Source organism: Cervus canadensis, chromosome 8 (assembly GCF_019320065.1).
Source record: "Cervus canadensis isolate Bull #8, Minnesota chromosome 8, ASM1932006v1, whole genome shotgun sequence".
Classification (NCBI taxonomy): Eukaryota; Metazoa; Chordata; class Mammalia; order Artiodactyla; family Cervidae; genus Cervus; species Cervus canadensis.
This window is the reverse complement of record NC_057393.1, coordinates 29,053,865-29,073,117: the sequence shown is the minus strand read 5'-3', so window position 1 is coordinate 29,073,117 and position 19,253 is coordinate 29,053,865. Positions and strand designations below refer to the sequence as shown.

The 19,253-nt window shown below is 50.7% G+C and overlaps 1 protein-coding gene across 12 annotated transcripts in view; it reads left to right on the top strand.

Moving 5' to 3' along the window:
• The window catches only part of PAX2 (paired box 2), a 90,173-nt gene that overhangs the window by 58,049 nt on the left and 12,871 nt on the right, over positions 1–19,253 (top strand). For all 12 annotated transcript variants that reach the window (XM_043477100.1, XM_043477101.1, XM_043477093.1 and 9 more), the window contains 2 exons: positions 9,974–10,149; positions 12,358–12,484. In XM_043477100.1, coding sequence (XP_043333035.1) covers positions 9,974–10,149; positions 12,358–12,484 — 303 coding nt within the window. The remainder of the gene's footprint in view (positions 1–9,973; positions 10,150–12,357; positions 12,485–19,253) is intronic.

Here is a 19,253-nt window from a genome sequence, read left to right as displayed (position 1 = left end):
AAGTGTAATATACGCTCATTGTAAAAATATTCAGAAGATACAGTAATTTTTAAAAAAAATTACCTATAATCGTATCACCAAGAGATAACAACTGTTAGAATTTTGGCATATTCTTTACAGTCTTTTTGTCTCCTCTGTGTATATAATTCTCTATATTATGTATAATTATATATATTACATATGTATGTCTAATTTTTATCAAAATTGGAATGATACTGTATATACAGCTTGCATCTCACTTTTTTCACTTAACATTATATAGGGCCATTTTCACATATCATTAAATATTCTTTGAAAACATGATTTTTTTAATGGTTGCATAATCTTCCACTGTTCTGTATACATGTCCTTTTAAAATCTAGGCTCATCATATTTTAAAGCTTATTCGTGTGCAGCAACAATGATTTCCCTTGAATGCCCTCTCTTTCCACCCCTCCCCCACTCCTACTCTCTTTACTTTGTCAGGTTGATTATTTGAGCTTGTAGCAGTGGAATTTCATTTTTAGAGCATCCTGTCCTCATGGAATTATATTCCCCTCTAGAATCTCTTGCTGTGGGCTCACACAACCATTCTTTCCCTCAACGCATAGCAGTTTGCTTTTCTCAAGTCAGATTCTGCCCAAGTCCTCTTCTTTTGCTACTGCTAACTCTAGACATGGTTGCTTTCTTCCTAGATCCCCAGATTCCGTTTTACCAGTTTCCTCTTTCTTGATCAGAATTAAGCAGCCTGGAATACTGGAAAAGGGCATAAGGCTAAGAGTTTTAGTTCCTATCTTAAGGACAACTAGTTGTGAGACATGGGAAAATTACTCAACCTTTATGAGCCTCTTTTTTTTTTTTTTTAATCTATAAGAAGCCATCAGATTAAATTATCTCCATGATACTTTCTAGCTATAAAATGTGATAACACTGAATTCAGAGTAGCAAAGTCCTGTGCTGCTGCTTTTTTCTTTAGGTAAACTGTAAGGCAAGTAAAGAATGAATGAATCTTTGCTTTTGGAATTCTATACTACAAAGCAGCCAACATTCTTTTATCAGCTACTATGTGTCAGGCTCTGGGCTAGATTTACAGAAGTGAAAAAGATGGGTCCCTGGCTTTAAAATAGTCACAGCTTAGTGAAGAAAGCAAACATCAAAAAAAAAAAACAAAACACACTTCAGTACATATGGCTTCTAAATTTGACTCTGTCACTTACTGTCTGGAACGAGTGCTTTAGAGCGCGTTACCCAACCTCGCTAGCTCTCAGTTTCTCCAGGTTATGAGCTCAACTGCCAGAAGCATGTTGTCTGGGTTGCTTCTGCCTCCTCCTTCACTAGCTGTGTAACTTTAGGAAAGTTCCTGAACTTCTGCACTTCCATTTCCTCACCTACAAAATGGAGATAATAATAGAAGCTTCCTGCTTAAGTTCTGGTGAAAATGAAATGAGTTAATATATGTAAACTTCTTAGATGAGTGCCCAATATATAGTAAACACTTAATGTTAGCTGCTGTTATTGTAAGGATTAAATCATTGGATTATGTTAGGCTTAGTGTCTGGTACCATAATAGGAATTGGATCGATTTTAGTTATTATTATTTCTACAATAGAGGTTTGGATAGATGTCTGTTGGAACACAGAGAACAGAGAAGTGAATCCTGCTGAGGTAGGAGTTAGCAACCCTCTGGTGTTCATCTGAGGAAACTCAGTCTAGAAAAACTCCAGGGACTTGGCCAAGGACATATAGCAGGTGAGGGACAAAACTAGAATATCAGCCCAGGAGATGTTACTCCTAGTCCAGTATTATGTTAGGACTACAAATGTAGTTTGTGTCCCCAGAAACACATGGGTATAAACTGGCACAGTAAGACTGAGGTCAGGCAGGCAGGTAGCCACCCCCTGCCTTCCACCCTGCCCTGAACACATGGAGTGTTAAGAAGCAGAGCTTGGTCTCACAATTAGCAGGTTTGCCAGGGCTGGAAGGCTGGGCAGAAACTGGTGTAGCTCAGAGCCAAAGCTTCGGGCCAGGTTTCCAAGGGCTTCTTCATGCTCTCCTCTTGAACTTGGCTTGGGGTGCCTGGCCAGGGTAGTCCCACGGATTGTCTAGTATTAATATAAGGATGAGAGGCCATGGTTCCGGAATGTCATCCCACTTCCCTGGACAGTGTTTATTTACATCAGCGCCTTCTCCCGCCCCGCCCTTGCAGCCCCTTCCCAGCATGTGGCGCCCGCTCTCCTGCTTTCTCCTTCCTTTCTGGTCTCCTGCCCGTCTCTCCTTACTCCCTCATCCCCTTCTTTTTCCTTCCTCCTTCCCGCTCGCCTCTCCATTCTCTGAATCCTCGCTCTTCTCCCAGTCTGGAGAGCAGCCTGGTTCCTCAGCATCTCTGACTTCTCTCCCGGCCCTCCATCAGAGGGGAGGCCAGGGTGGCAGCCCAGACCTCTGGTCCTGGCCGCCGTGGGGGTGGGGCCGGGGCTGCACAGGCGGGCTGCCCTGAATGACAAGCGGGGATATTGATCGCATTCTGAACTCAGCCCAGCCGATAGAAGGTAATTAATGACTCCATTTGCCTCAGTACCGAGGAGAACAATTGAGTTTGAAACTGCAACAACTGGCAGCTGGGGAGACTGGGGGTGGCCTGGGGGTGAACCCCGCAGAGGAAGAATGTGGTGTGAGAGGAGCTAAGACAGAGGGAGGGGGTAGAGGCCACCAGTCAGAATGGGATGCAGCAAAGAGCCCCCACCTGGACCCAGTACCCCGATCGCTCCTGCTCCTCAAAGCCCCTAGAGGCCGAGGTCCATCACTTAATGTCCCCACTTCCTCCACACTTTCTTCTTTTCTTCCTGTATCACTTTTCCGGGTAATTTTTAGTCTACAGGTGAAGTAAGGCTTACTTTCCCTGAGCTTGCTTCTTGTTAGCTGTGTGATCACACACATGTTTTTTACTCTCCTTCAGCTTATTTCTCCGTTTGTAACATTGGACTAATGGTATCTCTTCTGCAAGTGTTCTGTGGGGGATTAGGGGTAATGTGTGGAAAGCACCTGGAGCCTGCCTCATACAGAGTTAGTGCTCAGTAAATGGCTGCAATGATGATCCTTGACAAGGAAAGTAAATCTGATAGAGTGGAAAGAGCCTTAGAGTCAGACATTGCTGAGTTCAAATTCAGCCTTTGGCTACTTTCTAGTTGGGAGATGTTGAACAAATAATTTTTGCTTCTCATCTGAAAAAATGAGAATAGTGATAGTAAATGCCTCATAAAATTGAATGGATTAATGAGTGTATGTGGAAGCCCTGATGTTGTCAGTTTCCCTATAGATGGGTAGACATGTTTATTTGGGTTAATTTGAAATTTTTATAGTTCTTTGCTGTACTTTAAAAGAATTCCTCTCAAATGCCTGATTCCTACTTCCTGGGATTCAGTGGACAGCCCCTGTTCATTCCACATTAACTTTGATGAACCTTGGTGCTTTCTGACCAAGGAAATGGCATACTTTTTATTCTGTCTATTACCATTACCCCCACCTACATTGGGGATTTAGGTACAGTGTCAACACAAAAGGAAGACAGAACTCCTGTGTTTTGTCCCTTGTCTCGAGCCCTCATCCCTAATATGTGGTGATCAATGCCTGCCCTCCTCCCTAAGATTCTGAGACCTCACTGCCCAGCCCTATTCATGGTTGGACAGCCAGAGGGATCTGGCCTGGGATCAGAGAGGCGGGAGGCAGGGCTGTGCTCCCAGGCAGTCCAGGAATGGATGGGGAGTGACAAGGCTAAGTGAATAAGGAGATAACACCTTTTTTGTTGAGAAGTAAAAGTCATTTTTATTAATGATTCTCGAAGTGGTATGTGCTTCTTGTACAAAGCATGGATCATATGGAAAAACTTAGATGAGAAGAAAAGCATTTGCTCATGATCAGGGAGTAATCACTGTTACCCTGTGGGTGGCTCTCCTGGTCGAGGTGATCTTTGGTTTTACAATTCTCTTCTTTTGCATGGAGTTCAGGGCCCCACTGCTGGAGCCCTGCTTGTGGGCTGAACTGGCAGATACTGCTACTCGTTGCTGCTCAGGCCACAACTGTCCGCAGGGACTTTCCGTGTGCCAGGCTCCCTGGTAGAGCCTCGTAGATATGCCCTTGATCTAGCCATTTACCCTCGTTTAACCTGCATTTCAGTTACTCTGAACCTTAGTTTCCTCACCAGTAAAAAGTGAAAGTTGCTCAGTCGAGTCCGACTCTTTTCGACCCCATGGACCCCACGGAGGAGCCCACCAGGCTCCTCCTTCCATGGAATTCTCCAGGCAAGAATGCTGGAGTGGATAGACAGCCCCTTCTCCAGTGGATCTTCCAAACTCATGTCTCCCGCATTGCAGGCAGATTCTCTACCATCTGAGCCACCAGTAAAAAGGGGATTATAATCCCTAGCTATCTTGGAGAGTAGTTAGGAAGCCCAAATAACAAAAGGTCTATGAAAGCTTTCTGTTAACTGCTAGGCAAATATGAAGCGGTCAGAGAAGACAATACAAGCCTTTGTTCCCTTTGAAAGAATAATCTACGTCAAAGTTTTAACTCAGCAGTTTGTTTAATTAATTTATTTATATGCTGCCTCATTCTGGAAAGGACTTACGGGAGCTCACTCTCCTTCAGATATGCTATGGTTCATGCCAGAGTAGACAAGGCACCTGGAATGGGCTCCAGTTCTGAGAGTCCTGCTGCCTAGTAGTGTGACCTTGGACTGGTCACCTCCCCTCCCCCGCCTCACCGCTCACCCTGCTGGTTTTTATTACTTTAAAATGAGGAGTTTGGACCAAGTGTCCCCTCATCATTCTTTGTACAGTCTGGGCTCAGCAGCTCATAGGCTGTAGCTTCAGTGTAGGGAGGGTGCAAATCAGGAAAGGGGGGATGCTGGGAGGGACACAGCGTCCTGGATGGGGTCAGGGGCCCCTCAGCCGGGTTCCCTGGGTTTGGAACCTGGGCAGCAGAATAAAATGATGTGGAGGGCAGGCTGTGGGTTCAAACAGACCCGAATTCAAATCCGAACTCATTTACCAGCTGCATGGCCTTGGATAAGCCACTTAACCTCCCTGCCTCTGTTTCCTTTTTTAAAAAATGTTTTTATTTTTGGCTGTGCTGGGTCTTCGTTGCTGCTGCTTGCAGGCTTTCTCTGATTGTGGTGTGCAGACTTCTCACTGAGGTGGCTTCTCTTGTTGCTGAGCGCCAATGCTAGAGTGCAGGCTCAGTAGTTGTGGCTCACAGGCTTAGTCTCCCTGAGGCAAGTGGCATCTTCCTGGACCGGGGCTCGAACTCGTGTCCTCTGCATTGGCAGATGGATTCTTAACCAGTGGACTGCCAGAGAAGTCCCATTCTCATCTTTAAAAGAGGTATCACAGCATCTACCTCACAGGTTGTTGGGAGGATTAGATGGAGGGTTAAATGGAACAAGCTCTCAGTGCTGTGAGCTGCTCATGGATGGTGGCTGAGCAGGGACAGTAGAACAGGACTAAATCCTCCACATACTGAGACCAACAAGTGCAGGGTGTCCCCTCGGGGGAGGGGGCAAGGTTATTAAACCTTCAGCAATCACATTTTCCAACCTCAATCTGAAAGTGGGGCCTGAGAGTGGGAAAAGATATTGGAAATCAGAATTGCTCCAGAAAGCTCAGGACATGTGGCATCATACTCCTGCCCTCCTCTTGGAGCCCTGACAAGGCTTGGGCTGGTTTTCCCATCAAGGTGAAGGCTGAGGGCCCACTGTGTCATTTAGGGAAGGACTTCCCTGGAACCAGAAATGAGCAGGTAGACCCACTTTATCCCACACCTTGTGACCAGAGCTGTGGTGTGGGGAGTCCAATGTAAGGGCCGTCTCTGGGCCCTATTCTCAAGCAGCCTCTGCCAGCGGCCTTAGATGGCATCTGCAGCTCTGAGGTCAAGTTTCACTCTTAACTGGGGACACCGTGTACTCTGTCTCTTGGACAGAAGTACTGTAGGTGGGCAGGAAGGTGTTGGTGTGAGTGGGAAGGGCCTCCATGGACCAGAGTTGATGCTATTGGAAGTTAACAAGCAGTGGAGCGGGCGCAGAATGTGTGTGAGTCTATGCAGGGGCCTGTTGTGAGCTTCCCACATCCTCTGACACCTGGAGCTGCATGGGACTTGCCTGACAGGTGACTGGATGTCCTGGGATGCCAAGTCAGCCAGGTGGCTGGTTCAGAGACCTTCTGCCAGGGGTCCTGCTTTGAATGCTACCCAGGAGAGCCTCATTCATTCATTCATTCATTCATTGAGTACCAACTCTGTGCCCAGCACCGTGCCTGGCACTAGAGCTACAGAGATGCACTACTCATGGTTCCTGCCCATGGGGAGCTCCAAGCCTGGCTCCTTGGCATGGTGGATGCTATCTAATTACTTTCCTTCTTGCTCGCTCTTCAGCCCAGTTCAAGACTTGCTTCTGCCTCTTCCTCCATGTTTGCCCCAGAGAGCTCTCCAGTGCCTGGGCCTGGCAGTGTCTCCTAGCCCAGCCCCATCCCTCCCCCGATGCCACCTCTGAGACTCCACCTTTGGGAAGGCCTACCCGGGCCCTCTTTCTCCATGTCCTGAGGATGCACCCCCACCAGTGGGAGGCACTGGCAATGGCTTCATGTTCTCTTCCTTTTCATGGTCTCTTCCCTTCTTCCATGGTCTCTGTTCTTCCTCTACTCTCTTCTTCTTCCCTCCTCTGCCCTCTACCCTCCAGCCCCACCCCCACCCGGGTCCTGGACTGTGCTCCTCCTCTGGATCCCCAGGCTTCCAGGAAAGCAGGCTCATTCCTACGGCAAGTGGGCAAATGCCCTCAGCAAGGCCTATGCTTCTCTAGGCATCTGGTGCGGGAAGCTTCTTCCCTTTCTTCCCCTCTTTCTTTCTGCCCTGTCTCTGCCTCTGGCTTTCCTCCTTCCCTGAGCTTCCTCCTCCTTGGACCTCTGAGTCCAAGCCTCCTTGCCTGCCTCCCTTCTCCACCCTTCCTCCTGCCTTCGCTCCTCCTGCCTTCTCTAGCCGAGGGAAGGGTGCCACCCTGGCCTCTGGGGAGAGCCTGTGAGAGCCTGTGGGCCCGCTGGCTGGTCCGGGGGGCACTGCCACCCTGTCCCCGACCAGTAATGCCACTGTCCTCTCCCTGGCCCTGCGACTCTCCACCCTGTTCCCCACAACTTTCTTTGTGCTCCTTCGCCATTCATCACGACTGCTGCCTTCCCCGCTCCCTATCACCTTCCTTCTCCTTTGGGGGGTCCTCCTCAAGCCTTTGGTACCCTCATGCCTCCATCACCCTGGTTTGCTTTTCTGCCCTTGTGGCATCTTCTGTCTCTTCCCCACCCCACCCCCCTTCCCTCTCCCCTTCTCCCCATTCCCAGTCTCCCCGCCACCTCTTCCAGGAGCAGCCTTCCTTTCACCTTTCTTTCCTCCCTCCCCTTTCCATGGCTGCCTCTGTAACCTGTCTTAGCACCAGGGCCTGAGTATACGAAAAAAAATAAATAAATAAAAAGGTCAGTGAGTGGAGGGAGCAGCAATAACCCCTAAAACAGTACTATCAGTGGAACATGATTGATCAATTGAATTCCATAGCGGCTGAAAAATGTGGGATTAAGTAGTGTATTATACGCACAATGAGTTGAGGCATGATGTTCATTTCAAGTTCATTTCGCCGGCCTCTGCCACCAGATCAGGCAATCAATAGGGGCAGCAGATATCATATATCACCTCTCTGCGGGCTGGGGAGAGAGCACCATAATCTCTCGCAAATTTAGAGTGACAGATTTGTCAAGATCTGAAGGGCCCCTGAATAAATGAAGGAAAAGAGACTCCTCCAGCCAGTGACCTAAGGACAAAGCTTCAGTTCAGCCCCTACATACACACACACACACACACACACACACACACACACGGGCTGAGCCAAGCCACACACAGGCATATACACAAATCTACACAGAGGCAAAGTGTGAGTCTCACTGCACATAGCACACACCCGTGCACATAGCGTGTGAGGCTGTGTTCACAGACAAATGCACTTGACTCCCCAGGACCCACTGGTGACACTGGGGTAACCACACACAAAGACACTCACTGTTTCTCTCTGCCCAGACAGAAAGGCTTCCCAAAAAGTTAGGACTCCAGCAACAGAAGATTAGATACAGTGACACATGCAAATATTAATAGCTCCAAGGGATGGCCTTAGGATGATGGCACGTCCTTGAAAGAGAAGCAGGTGCAGGAGAAACATAGGGATGTGGGTTCACGCTTCCTGTGCAGTCACACCAGCACACACACACCTTTTCCAAAAGGTTCTTGTGCTGTCACTTATACATACCCAGACACTTATCTGGATGTGTATATGTGTACAAGTGCGTGCATATACACAGAAGATACACAAAAGGGGAAAATAAATATGTCACCACCTAACGCATATAGAGAAAAGCACACACTCCCTCTAAGACAGAAAATCATTCCAGAGGCTTACACAGGAAAAACACAACAAGTTTTGTGGCCTTAGGAACATAGGGAACATAGAAATATCATTCATGCTGTCCCTGTGTCTGTCTCTCCACCTCAGACATCATCCTGGTCTCCATTTCTCTCTCTTTCACACACACATACACACACACACACACACTTTCTTTGCTTTCCCACCCCCTCCAGGATGGAGTGGAGACAGGAAGTCCCATTAGGAAAGCAGACCCCCTTGCTCCATCTGGGAGACCAGCAAGAGACGATGGCTGCAGGTTGAGGTTAATCAATATGTAATATTTTCTATGGTCTCCTGAATGATACTGTATGGTGTTACTGTATATAATGCAATATTGATTATATCATATCATATAATCACCTATAAACTGATATATATAACAGTCCCAGAGGAACACCCTGGGGCCTCCAGCATGGCTGGCCCCAGGTCCAAGACTCCCCAGCTGGTTTCAGACTGAAGGAAGCCAAGGAGTGGCCAAGCGGTGACTGCGAGGACCCAGCTTTGGGCCCGGGGAGTGGCGGGGCAGCGGTTCGGGGAATGTGGGCAGAGCAGGTGCTTGACCCACTGTGCACTCTGAAAACCCCTGCGGGCCAGATGGAGAGGGCAGGGCCAGGGAGGCAGGGGGAGCCGAGTGGTGGGAGGCCCAGGGAAAGCAGCACATAGATGGGACTGGCCCGCAGCCCCAGGGAGTGGGCGCTCTGGTACCGTCCTGGTATTCCAGACTCGGGGTGAGTCTCAGCTCCCTGTGGAGATGGCAAGAGGAACCAAGGGGCCAAAGAGCAGGCCTCTGGCAGAGTTTAGCCAGAGTTCAGGTCAAGGACAGAGGCTGAGGGGGGTTGCCTCAGAGCACACACAGCATCTGCAAGGACCCGGGCTTCAGTCTCTGCCTGAGTCGCATTTTCTGGCTCCCGGGTCACCTGCCTTCCTCCAACCTCAGGCCCGCCCGACCTAGAAAGAGCGCCTCCGCTGGGCCCCGAGTCCCTCCTCCCTTGGTAGTGAAGTTAATTACTTCACCCAGTCTCTGTGTTACACTCAGCCTCGGAGATTTGATGATTTTCCACCCTTGGAGTCAGTGGAACTGAAATTCATCTCAGAGCCAAGTTCAATTCTCCACAGGCTCAGTAATGCTGGCCTGAGATACCCAGCTCCTCCCCCCAGGCGACCCAGGGCTGAGGGACAGGAGGGGTCCAGGGGAGACTTGTCCTGAGGAGACGGTGCCCAAGAGCCCCTCTGGCTCCCCCACCTCTGCCTAGTCCTCCCCACCCCCACCCCCAGCTGTGACAACGTCCCTTTGTCTTCCCAGGTCATTCAGGGGTGCTGGCTCCCTCAGTCAGGACTCTGAGGCATGGCCAGCCCCTGGGTCAGCCCCTCAAGCCTCAAAACTGGGCATAGGAGTACTAGAAGGGGTGTGGAGCCCAGGGCGCCCAGCCAAGTGCCCACCCTTTGCCCACTGCTTCGCTCCGGGCCTCTGCTCACCTGTGCTCATGCCCCGAGTATCCCTGTGTCCTCCAGATGTGTCCGAGGGCTCAGTCCCCAATGGAGACTCCCAGAGTGGCGTGGACAGCTTGCGGAAGCACTTGCGGGCTGACACCTTCACCCAGCAGCAGCTGGAAGCTTTGGATCGGGTCTTTGAGCGTCCTTCCTACCCTGACGTCTTCCAGGCATCAGAGCACATCAAATCAGAGCAGGTGAGGAAGGAGCTGCCTGCTTGGAGAAGGGAGAGGGACTGGGCAGAACAAGGCTTCTGGAGATCATGCACACAGGTCAGCCAGGTGCACACCCAGCATCACGTGTGCTGCCTGTAGGTATGCAATGCGTGTGCGCCCTGTAAGCACCCTCACACAAGGACATTATGACAAAGCTGAGAAAATCATCATGGTATGTGGCAGTTAGAAATGGTGAGTTCCGGGTGCAAGTATGGCCGTAGGCGAGTCTTACCCCCTTTCAGTTTCAGTCCCATCCTCAGTTTCCCTGTCTGTAGAATGAAGGGCTTGGACAGAAGACCTGACAGGTCACTTCCAGCCCTGCCATCCTGTGCTCCTGGCATAGGATACTCAGGAACACCCCTTGCCTAAATGCCCCCGGGTCCTACAGAAAGTCTGAGGAAGCCTGGATGCTCTTCTTGCCCCAGGAGATGTCAGGAGGAGAGCCCAGTGCCTGCCTCCTGCTCCCTCACCCGGCTGTCCATCATGACCCCAGGCAGGCTGACAGCCCACCCCTCAGACCCAGTACTTCCCACAGATGCAGAACAACCCAGAACACCCCAGCACAATACACAGAATACACCTCCTGACTCCTGACATTTACCCGTGTGCATGTGTTCACAGACGATCCAGCACCCACCTGCTCCCTCCCCACCCTTTCCCCCGGAGCCCATCAGCCAGTTGGTGTGCCCTCCCCAGGACCACCAACTCAGCACCCCTCCATGCCCGCCTCCACCCAGAAGATAGGATAGCCCCCCACCCCCGCTGCATGTGCATGCTCCGACACAGGAGCGCACACGCATTCTCCCCACACTACGGCCCAGGCCAGGCCCACAGCCAGCACAACACAGCCTGCCATGTTTGCACACTCAGCTCACACCCACTCGCAATGCACAGCGCCATTCTACTCGGGACTCCAACAGCTCCCAGCCATTCGCCTTTCTCCCCGCCCGTCCTTTTATCCCATAAGCTGTTTGTCTTCATAAAACAAAAATCAAAAGTCTTTTTAAGGTGCCCTGAGCCATAAACCAACAAAGGAGGAGCCGGCCGAGGCGGGCGGCTTGGTGCACCCTCCCCGAGTCCCCGGCTGTATTACAATGAATAACCTTTATTTACTTTCATTAGACTATTAAACACCAGCACAGTCATTTTTCCCCCTGAAACTCGGAGCAGGGCCCATAAAGCAAATCCGAAGCCTAATTGAGTTCATTTTAATTTCTCTCCGATCACAGCGAATTACTCTGGTGATAAATCAGGGGGCAGCTTCACCCCCAGTAGAAGGCCTAATTTGCAGCTAATTACAAAACTGATTTCTACAGGAAGATCAATACGAGAAGGAATTGGAAATGACGAGGCAATCCTGTCCAGCCAAGGAGTGGGGGGGGTCCTCTGGGGGGGGCCAGGAAGCGGAAGAGAAAAAAACGGACCCGAAAGCGCAGAAAATCAGTTTTAATTTAACGTAATATTAATCAGAGCAACTTTTCCTGCTTTGTGCGGGCTCCTGGTCGGCCCAGCTCTGGGGTCTGGCTTGGCGGTGGCTGCAATAAAAAGGCAATTACCGGAGTGTTTCAGGCAGGACACCCTTTCAGAGTCAATGACTGGCCCCCTCCCACCCTTCTGTTAGCCATGTGGACTCTCCCCCTCCCCAATTTCATACCCCAGTGCACAGGCAGAGAGCGAGGGGCCCGTGAGGCTGTCTTTGTTTGTTTTTTAAAAAGGGGCGCCAGCACCCGATCAGCGGCCCAGCAGTACCAGGCAGGAGGCCCCACTAGGCCCTTCCCCCAGCTCCTGCCTCTGCCATCGCATCAGGGTTCATCTCTCCTCCCTGAGACTCCCTACCCCTGGGCATCTGAAAACACCCCTGGCCTCTTACCGGGGGGATTCCCACTGCTACACCTTGCCCTTGGGGGCTTCTTAAGCAGGAGATGCTACAGAGAGGTCAAGGGTGCTTGGATACCCACCGAGAATGGACGGGCTGCCCCTCAACTTCCCAGAGTCAGGTCTGCCTCCCCCCACACACAACTCTGCATCATCCCTTGAGCCCACCCCTCCCACCCTCCCCGCCCTCTGCCTGGCCAGCTCCTTCCACCCCATCTGGGAGGGCTCCCTGTCCCTCCTCCCCATCTGCACACCGAGGCCTCTCTCCGCATGTGTGCGTCAATAGCGAGCTGTCTCTTTTCTCTCTCCTCCCAGGGGAATGAGTACTCCCTCCCAGCCCTGACCCCTGGGCTTGATGAAGTCAAGTCGAGTCTATCTGCATCCACCAACCCTGAGCTGGGCAGCAACGTGTCAGGCACGCAGACATACCCTGTTGTGACCGGTAAGGGGGTTTTCAGGAGGGTGGGGAAACTGCTTTCAGTGGGGGCACCTCAGCCTATGCCATCTGGGGCCCAGTGTGACAAGTGGGCTCCCTGCCATGATCACTGTAGAAAGAGCGAGTCTCCAAAAGCCAGGGTGCTTCCTCAACAGATGTGTACAGATGTGGGAGAAAACATCGTGGGCAGAGTCTCTGTGTGCCGCAACCTGGAAAAGTCAAAGCCAGGAGGGGTGATAGCTGGTTCTTTCTGCCCATCCTGTAGCCTCTTTCTTTGCCTTTTTTTCTTGCCTCTACCAAGGTGGTGAGAATTATGAGCCTCTTGCTAGGATGTGAATGGGAGAAGGAGGGTAAATAAGCCAGGCCAGCAAGAATGGAGCCTGAGTGCCCAACATTGAGCCTCCACACTCCCGTGTCCCCAAGTCCTCTGGAGGACCTGTGTCCCTCTCCTCTGGGCGACCCGGGAGTGCCAAAGCTGTGGCTTTGGACTTCAGGGCATGGCATCCGGTTCTGTGGTAATAGATAAGCTCAATTAGTTCAGCCCTTCTCCAGCTTCTCAGAGACATCACTGAGACCAAGGCTTGATTTCAAGGCCAGACAGGGTCCTGTCCCTCGATGCAGGGAGCGGGGCACCTAATCCAGGTGGATGAAGAGCAGCAGAGGCAGCTAGAGGGGAAGAAGGCTGAGGTGCGGCGCAGTGGAGGGCCCAGCTGATGACACTCCTGGCCTCCGAGCTGCAGGCTGGCACTGCAGAAAAGGGTTTCCGGGCCAGGAGAGTGCCCAAGTGGGAGGGACACACATCAAGGTGTTATTAAAATTCACCTAATTATTCTGGAGACAATAAAGCCAATGTGCCGTTTGTTCCTTGGAAGAGAGAATGACTGAGAAGGGTCTCGGTGGGGATTGGGAGATGCTGAGGCATTACCTGCTGAGCAAGGCGAGTGGAGGTGGCCTGGGGACCTGGAACCCCAGCTGTAAGCAGCCAGCAGCAGAGACAGGGAGCGGGCTTGGCCTCACTGGAAGACAGGTTTCAACTTGGAGCTGTTCTGAACACGGCTCAGGTCTGAGATGGGCTGCAAGTGGCCACCGTCTTCCACCTGGGGAGCTTGGGAGAGCCCTGTTGTTCGCTTTTGCAGATTCTCCCTAAGCGGTGTCCTAGTCTCATTGTTTCCGGCCCGGACAGAGTTGAACTCTTAGCCTAGGCAGTCAGAGTTTGAGTTCTGGACAGGCTTTTGTGAGTGACAACCAAAAGCTGGGTCAGGACACAGCACAGGACCCACTGGCCCTCAGCAGGAGACACTCCATCACCCAGTACAGAAGCTCTCTGAGCTGTAGGCGTTCAGACCCAAGGAAGAGCGATGGCCTAGACTGGGTCACATTTCTTCTGATCTGCTGAGAGTTACAGTGGTCACTTCCCAAAGGTGGCCCACCCCAACGCAGCAGCAAATCAGAGCCCAGAAGACTTCTCTAACCCCAGCTATGCTTCCCTGGGCCCAGGGCCACCATCCAGAAGGCAGAGGCTTCCTGGAGTGGTGAGAAGGATCTCTGGGTCAGGGTTCCTACAGCAGGAGAACTCAGGCTGGTGCAGAAAAGTGCCTCCACCTTGAGCATCCCCCGCCCGCCTCCCCCCCATGGCCCTGGAACGGTCCCAGCTCAGCCTGGGAACATCTCCGGCTGATCCATCTGGATCCAAGTGTGAGAAAAGTTCATTTCAGACCCAGCTTGACATTCCCAGGTGGCAAGTTAGCACTAACATCTCAATCTGTATGCGACATTTCAATCAAGCGAGGAGTAACAAAAGCAGAACCATTAACATTCGGAGCTGTTCACCAGTGGTAATGACGGGGAAACTCGCTCAGAAACTGGAAATTACCAAAAAGAGAGAAGTGTGTGGAGAAGTGGGGGAGGGGCGATGGGAGGGGGTAAGGGGGCAGGGAATGATTTTTCTACACTTAGGCCAAGATCCAAGGTTTGGATTAATGGTGCCATTACCCAAGAAAGGGCTACAGATTATGCTCATTCTTAAAATGTTTTTGCTGGCAATTAAACGGCTGCAGTTATTGATCTTTGTTGATTTTATGTCCTCCTAATTTGCATAATCTATTAAAGATGAATGATTCATGATGTGTTTATCATGGGGACGAACAGAATTTGCTGGAGGTACTGTCAAGGTGAGGAACAGTGCAGTGCCCAGAGGTTTCCTGGACCATCTCAGGAGCTGGGTCCAGCAAGTTGGCCTTCAGGCCAGGAGTTTGTGGGTAGCAGTGAGTAGTGATATAAAGAGCGCGGACATCAGAGAGGTGGATTTTGGGTGAGTTTTTCTAGAAGGATGTTGGTATCTAGAACTGGGTTCCAAGAATAGCTCAGATACAGGAGTGGCTTTTAGTGTATTTGAAAAAACTCCCCCCTAAGATTCTTAATGTTTTATTTGGTTGGAGAGTATGAAGGGCGTTGGTGGGGGAGGAAAGGGCTGGAGCTTTCCAGCAGGTGATTCTGGCCAGGTGTGTGCTCCAGGTGAGAGAGGGCATTCTGTGGCCACAGTCCAGCTTGAATATGCTCAGGTGTTTGAGGAGCCCTCTTCACCTTCCATATCCTAAACTAAACCCCCAGCTCATCTTCCTCCCAGGAGACAGGCAGCTGAGGCTGTAAACCTCTTCGAGTCCTAAAGAAACAGCTCAGGAAGTCCTAGCCCAACCCAACAAGCCGACCTTATTGATATTCCTGCCACCTCCTGGCACCAGAGGCTGATTTCAAACTTCACCAGCCACTTGATGCAGCTGTTCCACAAGGTCAGGACTGAGAAGAGAGAGGAACCTGGACTATTGTTTGGAGGGGAGAGTGGAGCCCAGTGGGCCAGGACACAGCTAATCACATTGCAAGCAAGGGTGGCTGCTGGAGGCTGGGGCTTGGCCCGAATGCCTCCCCTCCCCACCTTCCATCATGGAACCAGAGAGAGAGACGGATTTTTCTGGGTAGTGTTTGCAAGTTCTGCCGAGATTTTAATTTCACTGCATCACAACTCAGCAAGCTGCCAAGTCAAGCTGGTTATTTAAATTTATCACCCACTTTCCCTTCCGCCGCTGGGCTGCTCCAGCTCAGCAGCACCTCTTCTCTCCAGCCCACTGCTCTAGGCTGCTGGTCTGGAACAGAGCCGAGTCTCTCCTAAGTGATAAGGCAAAGGGGGCCAAATGGATGAGAGAGTGGGTGGGGGGCACTCTAGCCCCAAGCTTCCTCAGGTTGCCTGGCTGTGGCAACCTTCTACCACCTTCTTATCCTTTCAAAGGACCTCAGAGTGAGGCTGCCATCAACCCCTCAGTGGTCCCAGGGGCCTTTGAGTCAGGGCCTTTTCAGTGAGGACTCTGGTTCTGACTGTGCTGATGCCTCCACGTCTCCCATCACTGGTAGAAAGGAGCCTCTCTTTCCCATGACCTCCTCACTGTGACTCCTTTTGTCATGTGCCTGGCCAGGTCTGCAGCTGCAGAAGAGGGTGAAGGGACCTTGGCAGTGATGTTGATCTGCGAGAGTAAGATGAATACTAGTTTCAGGATTCCCAAAGTCACTTGGAGATGCTTCTGAGCATTTAGAGAGTCCCTTTGCCTGGTGAAGATCCACCCTGATAATGAGAGCAGGTTCCCTGCCCCGGAGCCCCAGTGGAGCAAGATGGTGTGGGAGGAAGTCAGGGCTTGTACAGAGATTCCATGTTCTCTCTAGAACCCAAGGGATACCCTGGGCCCCAGAGCTGCTGAACTGAGTGAGTGGGCTTCACAGCCTCTGGTGAGGCTCACTGCTGCGCACTAGGGAGCTTTATGCCAGTGAAGTTCTCCCCACCCTCTTTTAAGTCCCAGGGGGTAACAGATGAATGAGATCGATGTCCAGAAACAAGGCAGGCTAAACTCACCAAAACACAGCTGGATAGATAACAATGAGAATTGCTAATACACAACCAAACCTCACCCTCTGGTATCAGAAACAGAGGGAGATTCAAACCCAGAGCAATGTGTGAGAGGCCACATTGGAGGCAGACCCTAACTGGGGGAGGCTGGGGTTGTAACACACCAGACAGAGAACATGATCTTGGGCCACAGAGAAGCAGCAACTAGAACGGAGTATTCCCCTGAATAAAGTCAGGAACAAAGCAGGACAACACTGTCTATGAAACGGAGACCACAAAGTCATCCCCAGGGCCCATGGAAGCAAATGAGGGCAAGATATTGTCTCTGCTAGAAGTGGAAACCCCAAGCCTAACCCTGAGTCCAAATGTACGCCGTGTGGCAGGAACCCCCAGGGAAGAACTTACATACAAATTTGTCCAGGATGGTAACCCACTCAGAAACCCCAGCAGGACAAGGGCAAATCTTCATGGGACTCCCACAGAAACAAGTCCACCACTAAAGATGAGCTCACTACATCAAATGACAGACCTCATATAAATATAGACTATTATGAGGGAGAGTTAGTCTAAGTTATAAGCAGAACAATTAATACCCCCCAAGACTTAGAGATAACAATAATCCAAAACAATCCAGAACAATCCAAAAGCAACTATATAGTAAGCATGCTTAAAATTCTAAAAATTATTTCTAAAAGTATGTGTGGGTGTGCTTAGTCACTCAGTTGTGTCCAACTCTTGTGACCCAATGGACTGCAGCCCGCCAGGCTCCTCTGTCCATGGGGATTCTCCAGGCAAGAATACTGGAGTGGGTTGCCATTTATTCCTCCATCTGAAAGTATGTTTTGTGTTAATCACATATCTTGATCCCACATCCCCTTCCTCACCACTGCTCAGCAACTAGTCAGGTAATAGTGACCTTAAAAGGGCAAAGAAGACACCTAAATCGTGTTGTCTGGGGACTTGGAGGCATGGAAAGAGAGGACCCCCAGGCAGCCCTGAAAGTAGAGCTTGTCGCCTTCTTATCCAAGCTCCCATACTGCTAAGTCTCAGCAGAGAATCTTCCCTTTTGGAAAAATGTCTGTACATTGGACAACTGTAGCAGGGACGGTCCATTCCTCCCTTATGGGGAAATTTCTAAAAAGCCTTGTTAGCTTCCCCACCCTGGTGGGGATAAGCTAGTTTTATTCGAGAGCTCAGGGAAATTTCTCTTGGTGCCTAGAGACTGCAGCTCTGCAGGAACCTGTAGCTGAGATCTGGGAGGAGATGTGGATGCTGCCTAAGCAGGAAATACCACCCATGGCAGGGGAGGGAGCAGAAGATGGGGTTCTTCTGGCAGCTGGTAAATTTGAGCAGAGGTGGAGGAAACCAGTAAGGCAAAGTTCAAAGAAAATCAGGGGCTGGCCCCTGGGGCCTATAGAGAGTTGTGTGGGCTCAGCTTCTGAGAAAAGGTTGCAGACTATTAGAAGTTCAGCCTCCTTACCCACAGCTGGGATGGTGAGCGAAAGTGGCCTTTTCGCAGATAGAGGTGTGGACCCTGGGAAACCCTCCTCTTGCTCCAGGAGTCCTAAGGACCTCTAGGAAATACCTCTTTCCTGTAGTTAACAACCCCCTTCCAATGCGACTGCATTTCCCTCCATAAAACAAACAGCTTAGCCCTTGGCCAGCCCCTTGGGGGAGGAGAGGGCAATAAAGGCTGAGAAATGTTTCTGAAGGAGGCTGGGAGTCTCCTAGCCTTGTCTGTCAGCTCAAAGTCCCTGATTAGCTAGAGGAATTTAGGGCACAGACATCAGAGTTTCTCTCCAACCTTGAAAGGAGAGGGCTAGGGCAACTTCAGACACATGGCAAGTCAGAGCCTGTTGCTATGGTGGCTGGATGAAGCCAAGAGGGCTTCTCCTCAGCTGAGAAGGCCCACTGATAAGAGGCTAGCCTTCTCCAAACATCCCTGAGGCCTCCAGACACATCCCCAAGGACCACCAGCCCCCAGACATCAACTCTGATTTAATTATGGGGGCATTTCCATAGCAATGAGACATTGACAGATAATGTGGGTGCTGTGGGTCTGCAGCCTAGGGAATCATTGGATCAGGGCTCCTTCCCTTCCTCCTTCATCCAGCCCACCTCTAGAGGGAAAAGATATTGCAAAGAAAAGTCATTAATTTACTCTAGGACTGGGAGAGTCAGGTCAAATTTGAACACAATAAAAGCTGTACCACCCTAATCTCCAGCCCCAATTCTACACCCATGACTGTGCTCATCAGCTGTCCCAAGCAGTGATGGGCTGCCCTCCCCAGCAGGGTTCCTTGGACAGAAGCACCAGGGCTGCTAATGGAGCCACTGAGGGAAGGAGAGGCATGGGGAAGAGGAAGAAGTTATAATCGACTCTCTGGCATCTTAGCAAAGATGTAATTCTATGGGCTTCTAAGTTGAGCTCAAATTTGGCCCATTACCTTGGGCTTCTCCTCTTGACTCCTGCCTTCATCTCCTCCTTCCATCCATGAGACCCAAAGGCTGAGCATGCCAAATGGGCTGTATTTGGCACTCCACAGCACAGTCTCACTGATTTATTTAGAGATCAAGGAGAGAGGACAGTTTGAATTTAAATCAAAATATTTTTGAGGGATCAACGATCTTTATTTCAAATGCACGTAGTAGCCAACTACAAAAAAAAAAAAAAAAAGTGTTGCCTAGTAGAAAACTTCCCTGGGGACTTCCCTGGTGGTCCAGTGGTTTAATACCCCATGCTTCTAGTGCAGGGGGCAAGGGTTTGATCTCTGGTCAGGAAACTAGGATCCTCCTGTATGCTGCATGACCTAGTCAAAAAAAGAGAGAGAGAGAACACTGGGCACTGTTTTCATGGTTAGCTGGGTTATAGGGAAATTTTCA